Source organism: Spinacia oleracea, chromosome 3 (genome assembly GCF_020520425.1).
Source record: "Spinacia oleracea cultivar Varoflay chromosome 3, BTI_SOV_V1, whole genome shotgun sequence".
NCBI lineage: Eukaryota > Viridiplantae > Streptophyta > Magnoliopsida > Caryophyllales > Amaranthaceae > Spinacia > Spinacia oleracea.
The window spans coordinates 12,922,461-12,945,989 of record NC_079489.1 but is presented as its reverse complement, the minus strand read 5'-3'; the positions used below and the strand labels follow the sequence as shown (position 1 = coordinate 12,945,989).

General features: G+C 37.4%; 3 protein-coding genes across 4 annotated transcripts; 2 read left to right on the top strand and 1 right to left on the bottom strand.

Annotated features, from left to right (window-relative positions):
• Positions 1 to 790: 790 nt before the first annotated feature.
• Positions 791 to 1,987, bottom strand: LOC110779429 (jasmonate-induced protein homolog). Its single transcript, XM_021983946.2, has 3 exons — positions 1,839 to 1,987; positions 1,330 to 1,757; positions 791 to 1,206 (listed from the first exon to the last, which is right to left on the bottom strand). Exons 2-3 carry the CDS (start codon positions 1,729 to 1,731, stop codon positions 1,021 to 1,023), a joined length of 588 nt encoding a protein of 195 aa, XP_021839638.2. The 5' UTR covers positions 1,732 to 1,757; positions 1,839 to 1,987; the 3' UTR covers positions 791 to 1,020.
• Positions 1,988 to 5,532: 3,545 nt separating this feature from the next.
• LOC110780169 (jasmonate-induced protein homolog) lies at positions 5,533 to 8,836 on the top strand. 2 transcript variants are annotated; one of them, XM_056838728.1, is made up of 5 exons: positions 5,533 to 5,692; positions 5,783 to 6,210; positions 6,581 to 6,762; positions 7,463 to 7,739; positions 8,361 to 8,584. In XM_056838728.1, the coding sequence occupies exons 2-5, from the start codon at positions 5,809 to 5,811 to the stop codon at positions 8,445 to 8,447; spliced, it is 948 nt and encodes a 315-aa protein (XP_056694706.1). In that variant the 5' UTR covers positions 5,533 to 5,692; positions 5,783 to 5,808; the 3' UTR covers positions 8,448 to 8,584. The 2 variants fall into 2 exon arrangements, with proteins under 2 accessions (XP_056694706.1, XP_021840281.1); XM_021984589.2 differs by having other exon boundaries at positions 5,534 to 5,692; positions 8,437 to 8,836.
• A 2,099-nt stretch (positions 8,837 to 10,935) lies between these two features.
• Positions 10,936 to 12,747, top strand: LOC130469474 (uncharacterized). Its single transcript, XM_056838813.1, has one exon. The coding sequence runs from the start codon at positions 10,936 to 10,938 to the stop codon at positions 12,745 to 12,747; it is 1,812 nt and encodes a 603-aa protein (XP_056694791.1).
• The last annotated feature ends 10,782 nt before the right edge of the window (positions 12,748 to 23,529 follow it).

Sequence of the window (23,529 nt, the reverse complement as noted above, 5' to 3'; positions counted from 1 at the left end):
TGGACCAAAAAATTTAGGGCTTTACTTTTACCTAGTACGAATTGCAATGAAAATTATAGGAAAAATTATGATTTTTTTTAATTAACACTAGCCTACGAGTTGACGAAGAAGATGAAGAAGCTTGGAGCAGGTAATGTTAAGGAACAGAGCAACGAGGAGAGAGAAAATAATATTTTTTTTTTAGGTTTTCTGTAGGTAGTTAAGGTTGGAGAAAAATTGGAGTGAAAAAATGGTTTTTAAGGGTTACTTGCAGTGCACGTACCGGTCAACGCCGGAGAATTGGATTTGACTGTCGAAAAATGAGTTTTGGTCTCATTCACAACAAAGAATCGGGGTCCCATCTTACAATTTTTTTTAAGATAGAGTAAAGGTTATCATCATTCCTTCCTCTCATCTTTTCTCTTTTTAGGGTTTTCAAAAATTAGGTTTTGTAGGGCGAAAATAGCCTAATTTCTTCGGGAATTTAGTTATTTTTGACCCGTTTTCTTCAATTCTGCTTTGTTTTTGTTAAATCTTAATAAAATTATATAGTTTTAATGTAGTAAGCAACTCTATGGTGGGTTTGATTCTAGTTAAGGTTCATGTGTTTAGTTTAGTTCATTTGTTTCTTTGGTAAAGCTTTGTACGAGATCAAAAAGGAGGTCAATCTTTCGACTACAATCAGACGAACCAGACGAAAATAATATTTTTCACGTCTTCAACAGATATATAGACCCTCGCCGAAAAAGGCTGTAAGTCACAACGATATAAAAGAGGATATACAAATTGTTTAATATACTGTGTTCGTAGCTATGGTGAAAAAAAGTTTTTATTTGATTCGATTGAAAACAAAAGTAGAAATATTATAAAGGTTTATATAATTAACTAGGGAAAGAAAGATACAATTAGGGCGGTCATTATTCAAGTAGTATAATATAATAATCAATACTAACATGCTTAGGTTGGTAGCATATTAATTATTAATTATTAATTATTAGGAGTGACGACCCGTAATTACGTGCAGGATGGATATTAGGAGTATTACATAGCTCCAAAATTTGCACCAAGAGCAGCAAAACTTCCGCTTGGAGTGAGCTGAGCAGCAATAGTGGTCTGAGTAGCTGGGTCAAAGTAGTTGCTGTAGGCATTTGCTACGTCGAGCTTAGTTTTGATTGTGGTCCAGTTTATGATATCATAGTTAGCGACCGGGCCACACTCAACATACACCTAGAACAAATTAAATAGTAGATCGATCGATCTATTAAAATACGGATGAAGTATATATGTACGTGTTAATAGATAACTTAATTAAAAAAAACAAGTATAAGACCGAGATCGATGAATTTATACCCTATTAGGAGTGGTCGTGGAGTTATTGGTGGGTGCAATCCAAGCCAAAAGCCATCCACAAGGAATTCCTTGCTTGTTATTTCCAGAGTAAACTACCGCTCCTTGGGAGCCATTGTTAGGTTGCCCAGCATGGGTGAAGGTACCCGGATTCCCAGAGAAAATACTGACGGGGTATGTGCCACCAATGATACTCCCTGTCCAATCATTAGATTGGTTAAAGTTGATTAGCCCAGTGGTGGCGTTGTTCATGGTGACAACCGCACTGTTTTGAGCCAAACTATGTTTGTTCACAACATTCTTGTCATCAGATTTTCCAATACTCTTTGCCTTCTCTACCATCGCAAGCACAATTTCTTTCTCCTCCTGGTCATTCCTTACAATCGATGCCTGTGCTGAAGCCATTTTCCCTTTACTTGCTACGTAACCTCCTATAACAACAATTAATCAATTACTTAGGCGAAAAATAATAATTGTTATTTTTTTATTATTTGCAAAATTATGGGGTTTACCTTGATAATATGTCTTAAACAAGAGAACCTTAAGCTTATTGTGTAGTTATTTGTTGTGTGCTTTCCCACCTATGCATACATTGCGTATTTATATACATTCATTTGCCCTAGGTTGATACTTTCTATTTGGTAATCCTTTAGTTACCTTTTCAGATTTTTTTTTATTTCTTAAAGCTAAATATTCGTCAAAATAGTCAATATATCGAAAACTATATTCTTACCGCACCACAAAAAGATAATAAAATGAATATATACTCCCTCCGTCCCGGAATACTCGACCCGGTTTGACCGGCACAGAGTTTAAGGGACTTGAATTGACTTATTTAATTTAATAGGTAGTAGTTGATAGTGGGGTATTATTTTAATGTAGTTAGTGGGAAATGTGTAAAGGGGTGGGGTTGGGGGAGAGTAGGGGTTGAATTTTTAATTATTTTTTGTATGGAGTAGGGGGTAGGTGGGTTAATAGGGGTGGAGTGAGAAATAATATAATATTGTTAGAATATTTCCATTTTTAGAAACAGGTCAAGTATTAAGGGACGACCCGATAAGGAAAACAGGTCAAGTATTCCGGGACGGAGGGAGTACTCAGTGTTGGAAGAATATTTACGTAGCTAAAGATAAAAATTAACTTACGAGTACTAATAAGTAGCTAAAATTAGATACCAATGTCACGTCTCTTCAAATGAGAATAAATGGAGAAATTATTTTGGAATAAAGCAATATTCTACCTCCACTTCTAAATAATTGCACCATTTGAATTCTTTGGTACTATTCAATCATCTTATTTTCACTATATTTATTTATTAATAAAATAAAAACTTTGTGATTCCTTGATACCCAAAGAGCTCAGTGATTGCTATGAAAATAAGCCAATATTTCTCCTAGTTGCCCATCCAAGCTTAAAAACAACCGGATAAAGTAGAGAATCCAATTCTGGATAGAAGGATCCTCATAGTAATTGGAGTGAATACCCAACGATCCACTCAAACAACATTGTAATGTTAAAGGGCACTGGCCAAAAACAAGTTGCGTATCTTTTTTTTAGACAACATGTTTCACACATCAAATTAATTTGTATTCCTTCGGAAACCAGACTTACCTTGGCCGGAGGCTGCCTAATGTTATTTTCCAGAGAAATTTTTTCATTTACACAGAATATTAAGGGACCAGAGTTTATTAAATGTGTCTAATGACACCCTTGAATTGAAGTTATTTTGTAGGACAACACCTATTTAACTCTTAAAATTAAATTTTGTCATGGATTGAAAGTCTAGTAAACTACTTTTTGAAATAGATATAATATTATACTACCTCCGTTTCTCAACCATCTTCTTATTTATTGTTCTGTAGTCATTCATTGATTAATTAATTTCACCACATTAAGTGTTTATATCCTTAAAAGAATACTAATGTTTTTGTAATTAAAAAGTTCGTGTTGTTCACAACCTATCAAGTATCAAACTTAAACGGTGAGAACAAACCTTCTAGGTATCACTCATGTTTTCTATCTAACATGTTACAAAACTAGGCCAACAAGCCCTATACAAACTATACACCCACAATATAACCACAAAACTAAAAGATGATTATTATCCTCCATTCCTCCCTCTCCCTCTCCCTCTCCCTCTCATCTTTTCTCTTTTTTAGGGTTTTTAAAATTTAGGTTTTTTAGGGCGAAAATAGCCTAATTTCTTCGGAAATTTAATTATTTTCGACCCGTTTTCTTCAATTCTGCTTTGTTTTCGTTAAATCTTAATAAAACTACATAGTTTTAGTGTAGTAAGTAGCTCTATGGTGGGTTTGATTCTAGTTAAGGTTCATGTGTTTAGTTTAGTTCATTTGTTTCTTTGGTAAAGCTTTGTACGAGATAAAAAAGGAGGTCAATCTTTCGACTACAATCAGACGAATCAGACGGAAATAATATTTTCACGTCTACAAGAGATATATAGACCCTCGCCGAAAAAGGCTGTAAGTCACAACGATATAAAAGAGGGTATACAAAATGTTTAATATACTATGTTCGTAGATATAGTGAAAGAAAGTTTTTATTTGATTCGATTGTTATGTAATTGTTAGATTCAAATCTTTATGTAAAACGTCGTATGACTTTTCATCAATGAATTAATTTAATTATAAAAAATTAAATAAATAAATAAATAAATAAATAAATACAATGGATGCACTTCCAACTCCCAATCCATCCGCGCTTAATCTTCTTGACATATGAGAATTCTTACGATCTTACAATTATCATACACTAGCTTGGTTTAGGAGCCGGTCTATGCGCCTAACATAGGGGCCAGCCAGAATCCAGACAGAAAAAGTGTGGCTTTGCTTTGGTTGGATGACTAATTAAGCTAGTAAGCTACCAGTACAATTAGAATTAATGGCTTGTACTTAATATTTTTCTTGGTTGGCATGGTTTATGACATTATTTGCGACTTGCAAATGACTTGCGAAAAAGGTATTTCAGTTCCCTTTTTCCGGAAAGTGGGTGATCGAATTTTACCGTTTACTAGGTTGAAGTGGGTCGGCACCCGTGATGTTCAACTTTATGTGTCATATATGATTTTAAGTAAAAATGTGGCACGAAGTTGATTGTAAGAATCGGATTTTGGATTTTGGAAATTGTACTTTGATTTGGAATTTTGAATTTTGATTGTAAGAATCAGATTTTGGATTTTGGAACTTTGATTGGGAAACAGATTTGGGGATTGGAAATTTGATTTGGATTTAGGAATTGAAGTTTGGATTTGAATTGGAAATGTGATTTTTGGAGCTTGAAATTTGAGATTAAGTAGTGTAATTTGGATATAGGACCTTTTCCTTAGCAAATTGATGCTTTCGCTCATGGTCTCCCAGCTAAAACTAGACCGGTAGAATCGTCACCAGATTTTTAGAGGCACAAATTTAATGTTTACAATGAAATAAACTTTTTATATAATTAATTACGACCAAAATATAATTATAGTCTAGTTACAGAGTATTTTGTGATTACTAATTAATCAAATCATATCAATTTTTTAAAAGATAATGATGTATATTCTATAAGAGAATACACGAGGTTCGCTTTTAGTGACCTTCTAGAACACTACAAGAAATTGTACTATTAACGACGGGATTTTTACCCATCGTTATTAGTTTGTCATAAAAGATACAAATTTTTGTAGTGGAAGTATCTAAACTAACCCCGGTTATGTTATTAATCGTTATAAATATAAACATCATACTTCCTTTTATATTTATGTGTCACAATTATTTAGGCACGTTTTACAATGCATGATTTCAAACATTAATATCTTCAGTTATGGATAAGAAAATATTATAATTAAAAAGTACGTTGAATTTAAATTAAATATCTATTGAGACGAATCTAATAAGAACTCACACGTCTATGTTTTTTCTTAAGTATAAATCATAAAATGAAGTCAAAGGTGCTTCTGTAAATAGTGTTGCTTTCTTCAAAAATACTTTCTCCATTTATAATTTATTCTCAGTTGAAGAGATATGACTAGTATCTAATTTTAGCCATTTAATAGGACTCGTACGCTAATTTTTGTCTTTAGCTACGTAAATATTATATTCTTCCAACACTAAGTATATATTCATTTTATTATCTTTTTGTGGTGCGGTAAGAATATAGTTTTTGATATATTGACTATTGAAAATTGACAATTATCTAGCTTTAAGAAATAAAAAATCTGAAAAGATAACTAAAGGATTACCATGTAGAAAGTAGCAACCTAGAGAAAATGAGTGTATATAAATTCGCAATGGATGCATAGGTGGTTATGCACACAAGAAGTAACTACACATTAAGCTTAAGCTTCTCTTGTTTAAAACATATTATCAAGGTACAGATAAGCGCTTGCTTTTGTTAATAATAAATAATAGTTTTTTACTACTATTATTTTTGCTTAATTATTGATTATTTGTTGTTATAGGAGGTTACGTAGCAAGTTAAGGGAAAATGGCTTCAAGACAGGCATCAATCTCAAGGAATGACCATGATGAGAAAGAAATTGTGCTTGCGATGGTAGAGAAGTCAAAGAGCATTGGAAAATCTAAATCCAAGAATGTTGTGAACAAACAGAGTTTGGCTCAAAACAGTGCGGTTGTCACCATAAACAACACCACCACTGGACTAATCAACTTTAACCAATCTTACGATTGGGCAGGGAGTATCGTTGGTGACACATATCCCGTAGGTATTTTCTCTGGGAAGCCAGGTACCTTCACCCATGCTGGACAAACTAAAGACGGCTCCCAAGGAGCAGTAGTTTACTCTGGAAATAACAAGCAAGGAATTCCTTGTGGATGGCTTTTGGCTTGGATTGCACCCACCAATAACTCAACGACCACTCCTAATAGGGTAATCAAAGATCTCGATCTTATACCTGTATTTTTTTAAACATACACTACAAGAATTTGTATCTTTAATGACAACCTAATATGACGGATCAAAAATCTTATCGCAAAAGATTTTTGCGACGGGGCTAACAACCAAAGAAAGACCGGAATAACCGTCGCAAATGTCTTTTACGAGGGGTTAAAGACGAGATTTTTCATTAATAACGGTCCTCTTTTATGACGGGTTCATGATAGGAAATCTCGTCGTCAATCAACGATTATTGGCCTTTACCGACGAGATTTCCTGTTGTTAATGGTACGGTTTCTTGTAGTGATACATACTTCATCCGTATTTTGATAGATCGATCGATCTACTATTTAATTTGTTGTAGGTGTATGTTGAGTGTGGCCCGGTCGCTAACTATGATATCATAAACTGGATCGCAATCAAATCTAAGCTCAATGTAGCAAACGACTACGACAACTACTTTGATCCAGCTACTCAGACCACCATTGCTGCCCAGCTTACTCCAAGCGGTGGTTTTGCTGCTCTTGGTGCAAATTTTGGAGCTATGTAATGCTCCTAATATCCATTATGCACCTTATTTAACGGTCGTCACTTCTAATTAATAATTAAAATGCATATATGGTAGCTCATAAAACTTTGGTACGGGTTGATTATTTATAGTACTATCTCAGTTTCAAAAAAAAAATTGGGGTTACTATTTACACAAATATTAAGATAAAAATATAAAAGTTGGTTGAATATAGTAAAGTATCGATAAAGTAAGAAAAATGTGTAAAAAGACAGGTTGGTGTAAGAGAAAAATTAATAAAGTAAGAGAAAGTGAGTGAAATATTTTAAATATTGTAAGAGTAAGAATGATAAAGAACATTATAAAACGCCTAAGACGGAAAGTGTAAATTCATTTTAAAACAGAGGTAGTACTTGATAAGGTGGGCCTTGTATCATTTTTTACCTAGTTAAACCTATATAATATTTCAACTTTTGTTTTTATTTATCTATCTATCTTTAAAAAAAAAAAAAAAAAAAGGTATAGGACCGTTATTTTCACAGTGGGTAAAATATAAGGTAGAAAGTATAGGACCGTTATTTAAAAAAAATCCTTAAAAAAGTAGGTAGACCGTTATTTTCACAGTGGGTAAAAAGTATAGGACCGTTATTTAAAAAAAATCTTTTCCTCTGTTTTGTTGTATATCTAATTGAATTGTTTTTAAAAAATAGTTAGTTGAACAGTGAATTGCCGCTGCAGAGTGCAGAATTGTGCGAGTGCCGTGATGAATAATGATAGCAAGAGCATAACAATGGTGTTATACCAGAGTTATGATTGGTATGGTAGTGTATCGGGTCCGTATCCCTATGGTATTACCCCCAGTAATTACTCTCAGTTTGTGCATCGTGCGGATCTTACAAATGGTTCCAAGGGCGCGGTGGTGTACTATGGCACAATTAATCCAACAACTGAAGGTGCCTGGCTCTTGGCTTGGTCTGCGCCCACTGGCACCGATTCAATTCCTCCAAACAATCAGGTTATTTTGTCACTTTGGTGAATTATTATCTTTTATAAGTCTAAAAAATGTGGGATTTTATAACATTAAAACTAAATTCATAAGGGGCACTTTAGTAAATTTCAAATGAATGTTAGTTGGTTGATCAATTGATAAAGGGCACTTTAGTAACTTTGATTGTCAAGATAAAGGTGGGAAATTTTCGAGTTGGGCCTGCTAACGGAAAGTTTGACGGTATCAGTCATAAGGTCGTGTTATAAAAGAAAAAGATGATATAAGATATACGGAGTAGTTGTGTTTTTTTTAATATTATCAGGAAAATTTTCAATTACTGTAAGACAAGTATAGGACCCGTGCGATGCACGGTTTATAAATTTTAACTTTAAGTGCGAAGTTAAATTAGTTTAGAAAAAAAGTGGATTTTTCATTCTCATTTATACCCGTCACCCATATTTTAATGTTAGGTATAAAAATCAAAATTAACATTCTATACTATCTCATTTTTTTATCGTGTTACCCGTAACCATTTGATTACATGCCTCATTAGTCTTTAATTGTTAGAGATGGACAGTGAGTACAGAGTAATTGTCACTTTTAACAACCTATAGATTGTTATTGACAACTTTTTTGGCGAAACACAAGCCGCACACGCGGTATGCACGCCGTTGCCGGTTAAAATCGTCATTCTCCGTACCTCGATTTGCTACTTGTGTTGCAGGTGTACGTTGAAACTGGAAAAAAAGAGGAGTACAAGAACACAAATTGGACACAGATTCAAGAGAAGCTAGATAAATGTAGCAGCAATAGTAACTATAAGGATCCAATAACGGGATGCTTCGCTTCTGCAGAAATTTACCGAAACAACAACACCGCAGTTGTTGTTGCACATTTCAACTAGCTTGTGAATTGTGACCAAATTAGCTGCCTGTGACATGCCGTAACTAAATTTGATGCTGAATTATCGTACGTTATAAAGAATATGTAATAAAATAAAATAATGATCGTCCTTAATCGTACCGCATATTTTTAATGCTACAACAGTGTGTATAACTTGTGATATGCTTTTTTATGTAATCTAACACTATATATCTATACAACATTGAGAATTTTCAAGAGTATATGATGTTAATAAGCTTGTAATGTCACAAACTATTTTTGCGACAAAATCTGCTGGACAGTCAGCTATTGTAACAATAATGCTGCAGTCACAACATTAGAAGTTGGACTGGCACACATAGGATTAAACCCATCTAACAAAATTGGAAGCTTTTGCCAGCTAAGGTTATTGCAGCATGTTTGTTAGTACCCTGTACACCTGTTAAAAGTCGATCCGATTCGAAAATATTTGGTCTTGAATAAGATTTCTTACCCGTAAATCGATTTTATCCGAATCCAAGCAATGCGAACAGTATTGGGTCAAAATCGATCGAACCCTTTATCATTGTATTTATAGTAATAAACACATTATTGTTACTATTGCTGGACGTTTTCAAAATCACTCAACCCTTTGGATCGACCCGAACCCGAAAGTTCTGGGTTTTGAACAAACATTTGTAAACCCGAACCTGAAAGTGACCGACCCGAAATAACCCTGAACCCAAAAATAATTTTTGACAAACCGACCCGTTTGACACGTCTAGTAGTACACTAGTATAAATACGTACTCTATATACGGAGTATGTATTATTATAGGCTTATACTACCTCCATTCCATTTCACGATCTTTACACTTTCCGTTTTAGTCCGTTTCATAATTTTATTTACACTTTACTTTATTTTATTTTTGGACATGAAAATTTACTACCTTATCGTTTTTACCCCATAATATTTACAATTTCTGAGAGTGATGGGTAGCTCAGTTGGTTAGAGCTTCCATCCCGGTTCCAGGTGATCATGGGATCGATTCTCATCCTCGCCCTTTGTGGCTCATTTGCAACAAAAAAAATATTTACCATTTCTCACTCACTTTCTCTTATTTTACTCAGTTTTTTCTTACACCCCCTTCTTTTTACGTATTTCTCTTACTTTATCCATATTTTATTATATTCAACCAACTTGTTGATTCCTGGTTTTGATGATGACAAGCTTACCTTCTACTAATAGTTCGTTTTGGAGAATGTCAGGAACAGGTTGATATTTAAAGAAGAACAAATGCAACAACCGAAGCAAGCTAGGGAGCTATGAAGTAATTAAGTTCAAAGTACGTGGCAAGATTAAATCAAGGATCAAGTCAAGCAAATTCTATAAGGATCGAAAGGTATAAGACCAATGTAATTTAGTACATGCTTAGTATGGGAACAGAGTATTTTGAAGAGTCCTAGTTATATCGTGAAACGAAATAAATCAAGTTTTACTTTTACAAAAAGATAAACGTCAAATGTTTTAAACTGATTTTACAAAACTGTTTGAAGTTATACTCTTGAATTTGAGTTAACATATAACTCTCAAAATACGAAAAGATTGATTTTACCTAAACGCGTTTGAAGTAAGATTTGCGAAAATCTATCTATTAAAAAGAGTCCTAAACTGGGTTGGATTTGAATCTAGGTTAAACACTTGGATTCGTATAAATACAACCTTTGTTCTTTGCGAAACTTTTTATCAGACTTATTTACATCAACCGGAAGCTTTCAGGTATCACCCTTAAAGTCTTAATCTTTAAAGAAGTCTGTTCCTGTTCCCATATAGAGCAGTATTTGTTACTTAGTCTTATATCGTATGTTAAGTAGTTAATTAATTCTTATACGTTTGATTAAAGTGTTGAGTTATTGTATGTTAAGCCTGAGTCAGGCTTACTTGAGCAAGAGAGAAGATCTCACGAGAGATCAGTGAGTAGGAACAGTTGAGGGACTGTTTCCATAAGGGAAGGAACAAAGAGGGTTGTTCCTAGTCATCTGCAATCAGAGGCGATTGGCAGATTGTGGCCCGAGTAGATTAGGTTTGTAAAGAAACTAAGTTGTTTTGCCTAATTAGTAAAAGTGTTTAAGTCCCCAAAGGGGCCGTGGTTTTTTCCTCTCTATTGGGCCTAGAGAGTTTTCCACGCTAAATCTTGCTTGCATATTTTACTATTTCTGTTCCTTGTAGTTTAATTTTTATAAATACGTAAAATATCAATTCACCCCCCCTCTTGAGGAACTCTGTAAAACTAACAATTGGTATCAGAGCCAGAACCCTTTAAACTGCAGGTAACGTTGACGGGAAAAACGATTCTGAAGCTATGAACACTACGGAGAAACTAGAAGAGGGATACTCAACACAACGACCTCCAATGTTTAGTGGCAAATACTATTCCTACTGGAGAAACAGGATGGAGATTTTCATTAAGGCTGAAAACTATCAAGTATGGAGAGTGATTGAAGTTGGAGACTTCCAAGTCACTAAGCTGAACTCCTCTGGAGAAACTGTTCCCAAACCTGTTGATGAATTTGACAAAGCCGACTATGAAAAGCTTGAACTCAATGCCATGGCCGTCAAAATCCTTCATTGTGGACTAGGTCCAAATGAACACAACAGAGTAATGGGCTGCAAGAACGCGAAGCAGATTTGGGATCTGCTCCAGGTTACTCATGAAGGAACAAACGAAGTTAAGAGATCGAAGATTGATCTCTTAATGCACCAATACGAGCTGTTCACCATGAAGACATCTGAAACGATTCAAGACATGATTACTCGCTTCACAAACATTATCAATGAACTAAATTCTCTTGGCAAAATCATAACTCCTGAGGAACAAGTCAGGAAGGTCCTAAGAAGTCTACCACAAGATCCCTGGATGGCTAAAGTCACAACCCTCCAGGAAACTAAAGACTTCACAAAGTTTAACCTGGAACAACTGGCTGGATCTCTCCTAACTCATGAACTGCAATTAAACGCGCGACCTTCAGAGAATACCAAAAATAGAGCTCTTGCTCTAAAAACCGAAAATGATGAAAACTCTGAAGAAGATGAAGAGACAGCTCTGTTTGCTAGGAGGTTCAGAAGAATTTTTAGGAACTACAAAGATGTGGAACACAGAAGCAAACCAAATCGAAAGTTCCCTAAAACTGACACTGGATGCCATAAGTGTGGAAACTTGGAACATCGCATTAGGGAATGTCCTCTATGGGATCAAGAACGAGGAAAGGGAAAGGAAACAACAAAAGATAGATTCAAAGACAACAGAAACTCCTTTTCCAAAACTGAGGTAAGAAAAGCCATGATTGCTGCATGCGGAGATACTTCTTCTGATGAGGAACAAGAACAACCCAACGAAGAAATTGCTCACCTGTGTCTTGTAGCTGAACATGAAGATGAAGAATCCGACTCAGAATCTGATAAATTCCAGGCAAGTCTTGTTCATATTAAAAGTAGGCTTGAATCCATGTCTAAAGTAGAACTGTTTGACTTACTTTCTTGTCTCACTAGTGATTATGAGGATCTCCTAAAAGAAAAACTAGACTCAGACAGAAAACACCAAGACATTGTCAATAAACTCACAGAGGAGTTGGAATGGACCAGAAACTCAAACTTAGATATTGACAATCGTTTCTTTAAACTCTTTGATCAAAACCTCCATATAAAAGAAATGTGTGAAGCCTTACGCAATGAAAACTCCTGGCTAAAACAAGATCTGATTGACCTAAAAATAGCCAAAACCAAGAACCTCTATAAAGAAGAACTAGAAAAAGCTCAGTTAGAACTAGTGAAAATTCACCAAGAAAAGACCCATCTAGAAAGTGAATTGGCTAAAAGGACCAGACACAAAATAGAGGTAACACCAAAATGGATAGAAGAAGCTAGAACCAAACGCACAGAAGGTTTAGGTTTTAACCACAAAAAGCATCATCCTAAAAAAACCAGAGTAGATTTATACAGTGACATAGTATGCACCTTCTGTGGTCAAATCGGTCACTATAGAGTTTCTTGCCCTAAAAACCAAAGGTACTTGGAAAAGAACATCGAATTCACCAAAACTAAATGGGTAAAGAAAAGTGATTTGATTCCAAGTAAGGAACCCAAGCTATGCTGGGTTCCTAAAAACTCTAACTAAAAACTTCATGCAGGTCGAAGTGAGGGGGAACAACACATGGTACCTAGACAGTGGTTGTTCCAAGCACATGACTGGAGACAGAAATAGATTTCTCTCACTCACGACCTACGAAGGTGGAACTGTGACTTTTGGCGATAATAAGAAAGGTAACATCATTGGCATTGGTAAGGTTGGTAAGTCAAAGTCTCATTCCATCGATAATGTGTTTTTAGTTGAGGGACTAGGTCATAGTTTATTAAGCATTTCTCAATTCTGTGACAAAGGCAATTATGCAAAATTCTTCTCAAATAAATGTCTAATCATCAATAGTAACACAGAGACAGTGATCTTAGAGGGACAGAGGAAAGGGAACACATATGTGGTTAACCTCAACTCGGTCCCTCACTCCAATCTAACCTATCTCAGTGTTATTGAAGATGATCCTTTGTTATGGCACAAAAGATTTGGTCATGCTAGCTTTTCTCTAATAAACAAATTAAAATTGAAAAATTTAGTCACAGGTCTCCCAAATACAAAGTTTGCAAAACAATCAGTCTGTGATGCTTGTATCAAAGGAAAGCAAGTAAGAACGTCCTTTAAATCAAAGGGGGTAATCAGCACAACAAGACCACTGGAGCTGATCCACATGGATCTGTGTGGACCAATGAGGACACAGAGCAGAAGCGGAAAGAAGTACGTACTCGTAATTGTAGACGACTTCTCAAGATACACATGGGTGATCTTCTTATCCAACAAGGAAGAGACGTTTGAAGAATTCCTGGCTTTCGCCACAAAGGTTCAACGACAAAGCAGTCATAAGCTGGTCCACATCAGATCAGATCATGGTACAGAATTTCAAAATAAAAGATTTGATGATCTATGTAAAGATTCAGGAATAGATCACAACTTCTCTGCTCCCAGAACACCTCAACAAAACGGTGTTGTAGAAAGAAAGAACCGAACTCTTGAAGACATGACAAGGACTATGTTGATTGATAGTGGACTTCCAAAAAGTTTCTGGGCCGAAGCTCTAAATACGGCATGCTATGTGCTCAATCGAGTGCTAATTAGAGCTATCAAAAACAAAACTCCATATGAACTGTACAAAGGAAGAAAACCCTCTATAACCCATCTTAGAATCTTTGGTTGCAAGTGTTTCGTTCACAACAATGGAAAGGATCAACTGGGAAAATTTGATGCACGAAGTGATGAAGCAATATTCCTAGGATATGCCTCAAACAGCAAAGCGTATAGAGTATTCAACAAAAGGACCATGTGCATGGAAGAAAGCATACATATTATATTTGATGAAACTGACTCCCAAAACTATGTTGCAGGTACAACTTCTGATGGAAACTTCGAACTAGGACTCACTAGAGAAACAGAAGACGAAGAGATAAGGAAAAGTTCCCAAACAGAAGAACAAACCCAAGTCGAAGAAACATCTGAAGATAACATAGTTGAAGAAGAACCAGCACAGGCCGAAGATCAAGCAGAAACAAATGAGCAAGTTGAACAGTCTGTTGTGGAAACAAACACACCTTTCCAACCCAGACCTTGGAAACATCAAAGCTCACATCCCCTTGACCAAATTATCAGTGATCTTGGACGTGGAACCACGACCAGATCCCAACTCAAAAACTTCTGTGCTTTCTATGCTTATTTATCCATGATTGAACCTAAAAATTACAAAGAAGCACTAACTGATTCTGATTGGATCATTGCTATGCAGGAGGAGCTTAATGAATTCCAAAGAAATAAAGTATGGCATCTTGAGCCTATACCATTGAACAATCGAGTAATAGGTCTCAAGTGGGTATTTCGAAATAAACAAGATGAGCATGCTACGATTACCAGGAACAAGGCCAGACTAGTTGTCAAGGGATACAACCAACAAGAAGGAATAGACTTTGAAGAAACATTTGCTCCAGTTGCCAGAATGGAGGCAATACGCATACTAATAGCATTTGCATCATATATGGGATTCAAACTCTATCAAATGGATGTAAAATGTGCCTTCCTAAACGGCAATCTCAAGGAAGAAGTCTATGTGGAACAACCTCCAGGCTTTGAAGATCCAGAACATCCCGCACATGTCTACAAACTAGATAAGGCACTGTATGGACTGAAACAAGCACCAAGAGCCTGGTATGAACGTCTCTCACACTTTTTGCTAGACAATAAGTTCAATCGAGGTAAGGTTGATAGAACTCTGTTCCTTAAGTCAAGAAATACAGACATACTAATTGTTCAAATCTATGTTGATGATATTATATTTGGAGCAACTAACGAAGATCTATGCAAGGAATTCTCTGACCTAATGCAGCAAGAATTTCAAATGAGCATGATGGGAGAACTCAACTTCTTCCTAGGTCTCCAAATCAAGCAAACGGAACAAGGGATCATGATACATCAACAGAAATACATAAAAGATCTCATCAAGAAATATGGAATGGAGTCCGCTAAGAGCAACCACACTCCAATGGGAACAACCACGAGACTGGATGAGGATCAAGAAGGTAAGAATGTAGACCAAACAAGGTACAGAGGTATGATAGGCTCCCTACTTTATCTTACAGCAAGCAGACCAGACATCGCATTCAGTGTAGGTGTCTGTGCCCGCTTCCAATCATATCCAAAAGAATCTCACCTTACAGCTGTCAAAAGAATTCTAAGATATCTAAAAGGAACAGACGATTTGTGCCTATGGTACCCTAACTATGATCACTTTGATCTCAAAGGATATACAGATGCTGACTATGCAGGTGACCTAGTAAACAGAAAGAGCACATCAGGAATGGTTCAATTCCTAGGAGCATGTGCAGTCTCCTGGGCTTCAAAGAAACAAAACACAGTGGCATTATCCACAACAGAAGCTGAATATGTAGCTGCGGCTTCATGCTGTTCCCAAATGCTATGGATCAAACAACAACTTAGAGATTTTGGTATGAAATTAAAGTGTGTTCCTATCCTATGCGACAACACAAGTGCAATCTGCATATCAAAAGACCCAGTGCACCACTCAAGGGTCAAACACATTCACATTCGACATCACTTTTTGAAAGATTATGTGGAAAAGGAACTAGTCAAACTTGAATTCTGTCCCACAGAAGATCAAGTAGCTGACATCTTGACCAAACCACTTAACAGGGACAGACACGACAAGCTCAGGTTAGAACTCGGTATGATACGAATACAATAATACCGGTTGTCCTTAACAATGTTCTAACCTCACTGGAAAAAAAAAAAAAAAAAAAAAAAAAAAAACAAAAAAATGTTTTTAATTATTTTTTTATGCACCATATTTTCTGAATGGACTAACAACCAGGTTCGGATTGCAAAAACCAGCTGTGCATTACCACAGCCACGTCTGCACATTATTAAGGTAATCGCACTTTTTTCCCAATACTTGCATTCAATTCGAGGTCTAAGTGGGAATACTAAATATGAATGGAAAGCAATTAATTTGATTCATCGAATCTTACAAAAACTGGTGCATGCATTACTATTCCATTTTTATTCACTCAAACACGCTTCCCACACTCCGCTTCCCAACACCAAAACTCTTCCCATTCTAATCATTCCGCCTATAAAAATCTCGGAACATCCCCTCCTTCTTATCAAATTCCCAATTTTAAAATTCAAAATTCACCTATCTCTCATAGTAAATCGCAACAGCCCTGCCTATAAAATCATGACCCTCTACAAACTCCAATTCCCAAACCCTACAAATTCATCTTCTCCTTCTACACCCATCATCACCGTCATACCTCTTCAAACCATTCATCCGGAAACAATGCCTCCCAAACAACCAACACCAAAACCACCAGCCACAAAATCAACTACAAAACTCGCCACCAAACGAAAACTGGTCTTGAAGAAGGAAGTTGCTGCTTTGACGCAGGGGGAACCTCATCTTCCAGCTGAGAAGAAGGTAAAACTCGAACCCACAAAATTTTTCTATTTTCCCCCAGATCGTATGTTCCCTGGTCTAAGCATAGATTTTGGTTGGTGTCGGGAAATAGGGTTTGTAGAGTTGTTGGAGACGATCGAGTCTCAAGGTTGGACTTATCTTTTTGAGGTTTGTTCTAAAGCTTGCATGTATCCAGAAGCAATGGGGGAATTTTGCTCAAACTTTGTCAATCAAAAGGGAGTTTGTAGTTCTGAAGTTAATGGGAAACAATTTAGCTTCGATTCTGAGAAATTAGGGTCTTGGTTCAAAGTCCCGGTGTTAGGAGAGGAGGTCTATCACAAGGGAAAGGGTCCAATTGAGCTCGGGGGTGCAACAATGAAGGAAGTTTACTCATATTTTGGTGGTCAAGGGAAACACCCAAAAGCTCTCAACCAGTCTGTCCTCACTCCTTTTCAAAAGGTCCTTTTTAATGTGGTCCGACGAGGTATCGTTCCGCGTCATGACAAGCGTGCTTTGGCAAGCAGGTTAGATCTGATCTACATCTTTCTCCTAGAATCTCAGCGTCAAATAAATTTTCCTGTCGTTTTTATCTCCCATCTCACTCACTCCATCTCCCAGAATAATATGATTGGGTATGGGTCTCTTCTTACCTTCATCATGAGAAAGGTTGGGGTTGACCTTACTCGTTACTCAGCTGAACCTCTTACTCCTGCCCATATCCTTAACAAAGCTTGCTTGAATGGGATTAGCCTGAGTGTAGTGGATGGAGTCGTCTGTGTTGGTAAGACGAATGTGGGAGATACTACACCTCGGGAGGAAGATGTTAGGTTATGATACATATGATAATTCATAAATCATGCGGAAACAACCATTTAGCCAGGAATACATATTATTTACACATAATCATATATCATAATTTAGATGCATACTCTTTGTTGCGTGCCTTCCCTAGCTGCGCCCGAACCGAACAAGAACAAGTCTTTAGGACTCCAAGTGTCGTCCCTCCGTAGATAGTCCACAGCACGTCCGGATCCGCCTTAAGATTGACCAACTAGAATCGCCCTTAAGGTACTAGAATTTTCGGCACTCTTAGGTAAGAAATATGACTGAATTTTTCTCTCAAAACTCACTTTGAATACTTGAATTAATCTCTCTTAAAATATGTGACCCTAGGCACGTATTTATAGAGTTATGGAAAGGAAATTGGAATCCTAGTAGGATACGAATTAATTAAACTTAGAATCCTACAAGAACTCTAATTAATTAATTTATCCTTTTAGGAATAGGAATTTAATCATATACTAATTCTAATAGTTTTAGGAATCATGCATGAACACAAACTCACACACACACGGCAGCCACGAGGGCCGCCCATGCGTGTGCGTGCGAGCAGCAGCCCACGCAGCGAGGCCATGGCCTTGGCGCGCGCTGGGCCTGCCTTGCGGTGGGCCTGGGCGCTGCCTTGGTTGGGCGCGCGTTTGGCTTGCTGGGCGATGGCCCGACTTCGTGCTGGGCCTTCGTCCGGCAGGCCTCGTCCGATGCTAATTCGTACGATACGCTTCCGATTAAATTCCCGGTTCCGGAATTCATTTCCGATACGAACAATATTTAATATTTCCGATTCCGGAATCAATTTCCGTTTCGAACAAATATTTAATATTTCCGTTTCCGGAATTATTTTCCAATTCTGATAATATTTCCGATTCTGACAATATTTCCGTTTCCGGCAATATTTCCGATTCTGGCAATATTTCCATTTCCGATAATATTTTCCGATACGTACCATGTTTCCGTTTCCGGCAACATCTACGACTTGGATAATTTTTATATTTCCGATACGATCCATATTTCCGTTTCCGGCAATATCATCGTTTCCAGAGTATTCATTTCTTGCCTGTGACGATCTCAGCTCCCACTGAAACCAAGATCCGTCGATTCCGAATATCCATAGATGGAGTATCTAATGCCATTAAATACTTGATCCGTTTACGTACTATTTGTGTGACCCTACGGGTTCAGTCAAGAGTAAGCTGTGGATTAATATCATTAATTCCACTTGAACTGAAGCGGCCTCTAGCTAGGCATTCAGCTCACTTGATCTCACTGAATTATTAACTTGTTAATTAATACTGAACCGCATTTATTAGACTTAACATAGAATGCATACTTGGACCAAGGGCATTATTTCCTTCAGTCTCCCACTTGTCCTTAGGGACAAGTGTGCATTTCCTAATTCCTTTGTCGCTCGATGCTTGCTCTTTGAACATAAGGTAAGAGTTGTCATCCTTATTATGTCCAGAGGTGTTTCTCGGTTTCAGAGTTCAACTGATCAAATAAACAGATAATCATAGCCTATGATTCATCCGAGCACGGCCATGCATTTCACAGTTTCTAGCTCTCCGAGTGGCCTTGTACAACTTTTAAGCATCTCATCCCGATTTATGGGAGGACAATCCCAATCTTGCGATCTTGAGATTAGACTTCGTTTGATAGGTGATTACCTGAGCGTTGCCTTTATAGCCTCCTTTTACGGTGCGACGGTTGGTCAACGTCAAAGCAACCAGTTCTCAAACAAGTAATCTCAAATCACTCAGGTATTGAGGATTTAGTGTCTAATAATTTTAATGAAATTTACTTATGACAGATTCTCATCTCTTACAGTAAAGTTTCATAGGTCTTGTCCGATACTAGTCTTCCCAAAGTAAGTATCTATGCAAATGATTATGACATTGCCATGTCCACATAGTTCAAGAAACAGAACTACTAGTCATCTTGCATTCTAACCGTCTAACTTTTTCTATGAGTCCAATTTTATAGAAAACTCCGACTAGGGACCATTTTCAACCTTTGACATTCAAGTTCACTTGATAGACATTTCTTAGTCACAGGACTGGTCCTGACAGTCTATCTTGAATATATCGTCAAATTGAAGGGACTCATCATTTAATAAACCACAAATTAAATGGAAAAATGAATTCTTTTCATTTATTGTGAATGATTAACCAATAATGTTTTACAAAGATTTAAACTCTAAAACTTTAAAACATTAAACAGAGACATCAAAGCCATTCTCCAATATGCTTGATTCCCATAGCTGCAGTGTGCGAGTTGTGCTTCGCCTGCGGCAGAGGTTTAGTTAATGGATCTGATATGTTGTCATCAGTACCAATTTTGCTTATCTCGACTTCTTTTCTTTCAACGAACTCTCGTAGAAGGTGAAATCTACGAAGTACATGCTTGACTCTCTGGTGGTGTCTAGGCTCCTTTGCCTGTGCAATAGCTCCGTTATTGTCACAATACAGGGCTATTGGTCCTTTAATGGAGGGGACTACACCAAGTTCACCTATGAACTTCCTTAGCCATATAGCTTCTTTTGCTGCTTCATGTGCAGCAATGTACTCCGCTTCAGTTGTAGAATCCGCAATGGTGCTTTGCTTAGCACTTTTCCAGCTTACTGCTCCTCCGTTGAGGCAGAAGACAAACCCAGACTGTGATCTGAAATCATCTTTGTCGGTTTGGAAACTTGCGTCCGTATAGCCTTTAACAATTAATTCATCATCTCCACCATAGACCAGGAAGTCATCTTTGTGCCTTTTCAGGTACTTCAGAATGTTCTTGGCAGCAGTCCAATGCGCCTCTCCTGGGTCTGACTGGTATCTGCTCGTAGCACTGAGTGCGTACGCAACATCCGGGCGTGTACATATCATAGCATACATTATTGAACCAATCAATGATGCATATGGAATCCCATTCATTCGTCTACGCTCATCAAGTGTTTTTGGGCACTGAGTCTTGCTTAGAGTCATTCCATGAGACATGGGTAGGTAGCCTCGTTTGGAGTCCGCCATCTTGAACCTATCAAGCACCTTATTGATATAAGTGCTTTGACTAAGTCCAATCATCCTTTTAGATCTATCTCTGTAAATCTTGATGCCCAATATGTACTGTGCTTCTCCTAGATCCTTCATCGAAAAACATTTCCCAAGCCAAATCTTGACAGAGTTCAACATAGGAATGTCATTTCCGATAAGTAATATGTCGTCGACATATAATACTAGGAAAGCAATTTTGCTCCCACTGACCTTCTTGTATACACAAGATTCGTCTGCGTTCTTGATGAAACCAAAGTCACTGACTGCTTCATCAAAACGTATATTCCAGCTCCTGGATGCCTGCTTCAATCCGTAGATTGACTTCTTTAGCTTGCATACCTTTTTAGCATTCTTTGGATCCTCAAAACCTTCAGGCTGTGTCATAAACACAGTTTCTGTTAAAACGCCGTTTAAGAAAGCAGTTTTGACATCCATCTGCCATATTTCGTAATCGTAATATGCAGCGATTGCTAACATTATCCGAATGGACTTTAGCATTGCAACTGGTGAAAAGGTTTCATCGTAATCCACACCGTGAACTTGCCTGTAACCTTTTGCAACCAATCTAGCTTTGAAAACTTCAAGTTTCCCATCCTTGTCTTTTTTCAGTTTGAAAACCCATTTGCTTCCAATGGCTTGGTAGCCATCTGGCAAATCGACCAAATCCCATACTTGGTTTTCAGACATGGAGTCTAATTCAGATTGCATGGCTTCTTGCCATTGCTTGGAGCTAGGGCTCGTCATAGCTTGTTTGTAAGTCGCAGGTTCATCACTTTCAAGTAATAGAACGTCATAGCTCTCGTTCGTCAAAATACCTAAGTACCTTTCCGGTTGAGATCTATATCTTTGCGATCTACGCGGGGTAACATTTCTAGATTGACCATGATTCTCACCAGATTCTTCTAAAGATCTCTGAGTTTCATCTTGAATGTCATTTTGAGCATTCTCTAGAGTTTGTTGTTCGACTCGAATTTCTTCGAGGTCTACTTTTCTCCCACTTGTCATTTTGGAAATGTGATCTTTCTCCAAAAAGACACCATCTCGAGCAACAAATACCTTGTTCTCAGATGTATTGTAGAAGTAATACCCCTTTGTTTCCTTTGGATAGCCCACAAGGATACATTTTTCAGATTTTGGATGAAGTTTGTCTGAAATTAATCGTTTGACGTATACTTCACATCCCCAAATCTTAAGAAAAGACACATTTGGAGGCTTTCCAAACCATAATTCGTATGGAGTCTTTTCGACAGCTTTAGACGGAGCTCTATTTATAGTGAGTGCAGCTGTATTTAGTGCATGTCCCCAAAATTCTAATGGAAGTTCGGCCTGACCCATCATTGACCTGACCATGTCTAGCAAGGTTCTGTTCCTCCGTTCCGACACACCGTTCCATTGTGGTGTTCCTGGAGGAGTCAATTCTGATAGAATTCCACGTTCTTTCAGATGGTCATCAAATTCATAGCTCAGATATTCACCGCCTCTATCAGACCGCAGTGCCTTAATCTTCTTGCCTAATTGATTCTCTACTTCACTATGAAATTCCTTGAATTTGTCAAAGGATTCAGACTTATGCTTCATTAGGTAGACATAACCATACCTACTAAAGTCATCAGTGAAAGTGATAAAGTAGCTGAAACCACCTCTAGCATTTGTACTCATTGGTCCACATACATCTGTATGGATTAAACCCAATAGTTCATTTTCTCTTTCTCCAACTTTAGAGAAATGTTGCTTTGTCATTTTGCCAAGTAAACATGATTCGCATTTACCATAATCCTCTAAGTCAAATGGTTCTAGAATTCTTTCCTTTTGAAGTCTTTCTAAGCGTTTCAAGTTTATATGGCCTAATCGACAATGCCACAGATAGGTGAGATCTGAATCATTCTTTTTGGCCTTTTTGGTATTTATGTTATATACTTGTTTGTCGTGATCTAATAAATAAAGTCCATTGACTAATCTAGCAGATCCATAAAACATCTCTTTAAAATAAAACGAACAACTATTGTCTTTTATTAAAAAGGAAAATCCCTTAGCATCTAAGCAAGAAACTGAAATGATGTTTTTAGTAAGACTCGGAACATTTCCAGTTCCAAAACTAGCCCGGAGGGCAACGACAAAAAGTAAGTTCCTACAGCTAATGCAGCAATCCGTGCTCCATTTCCCACTCGTAGGTCGAATTCACCCTTGCTTAACTTTCTACTTCTTCTTAGTCCCTGTGGATTGGAACATAAGTGTGAGCCACAACCTGTATCTAATACCCAAGAAGTTGAATTAGCAAGTATACAGTCTTATAACGAAAATACCTGAAGATGGAACGACTGTTCCGTTCTTCTGATCTTCCTTTAGCTTCAAGCAATCTCTCTTCCAATTCCCCTTCTTCTTGCAGTAGAAGCATTCGGATTCAGAAGTGGGTTGACTGACCTTCCTCTTTACAGATTTGGCGCCAGTTTGCTTAGTTGGGCTGGCCTTGTCGCCACCTTTCTTAGCATTCCTCTTCTTTCCAGATTTCTTGAACTTGCCCCCACGCACCATAAGCACATCCTGCTTATCACTTTTGAGCGTCTTTTCAGCGGTCTTTAGCATACCGTGAAGCTCAGTGAGCGTTTTGTCCAGACTATTCATACTGTAGTTCAGTTTGAACTGATCATACCCGCTATGAAGAAAATGGAGGATGGTGTCTATAGCCATTTCCTGAGAAAATTGCTGATCCAGCCGACTCATATTCTCAATGAGTCCAATCATTTTGAGAACATGTGGACTTACGGGCTCGCCTTTCTTAAGCTTGGTCTCAAGAATTTGCCTATGAGTCTCGAATCTTTCGACTCGAGCCAGATCTTGGAACATGTTCTTCAACTCACTGATGATTGTGAAAGCATCTGAGTTGATGAACGTTTTCTGCAGATCCGCACTCATGGTGGCGAGCATTAGACATTTCACATCCTTGTTGGCATCAATCCAACGATTGAGGGCTGCCTGAGTGACCCCGTCGCCTGCGGCTTCGGGCATCGCCTCATCTAT

Bases quoted from the DNA above. Each gene is read 5' to 3' on its own strand.
- LOC130469474 (XM_056838813.1), top strand. From the start codon at position 10,936: ATGAACACTACGGAGAAACTAGAAGAGGGATACTCAACACAACGACCT.
- LOC110780169 (XM_021984589.2), top strand. From the start codon at position 5,809: ATGGCTTCAAGACAGGCATCAATCTCAAGGAATGACCATGATGAGAAA. The intron at 6,211-6,580 runs GTAATCAAAGAT...AATTTGTTGTAG, and splicing joins CAACGACCACTCCTAATAGG to GTGTATGTTGAGTGTGGCCC. The intron at 7,740-8,436 runs GTTATTTTGTCA...CTTGTGTTGCAG, and splicing joins CAATTCCTCCAAACAATCAG to GTGTACGTTGAAACTGGAAA.
- LOC110779429 (XM_021983946.2), bottom strand. From the start codon at position 1,731: ATGGCTTCAGCACAGGCATCGATTGTAAGGAATGACCAGGAGGAGAAA. The intron at 1,207-1,329 runs GTATAAATTCAT...AATTTGTTCTAG, and splicing joins CCACGACCACTCCTAATAGG to GTGTATGTTGAGTGTGGCCC.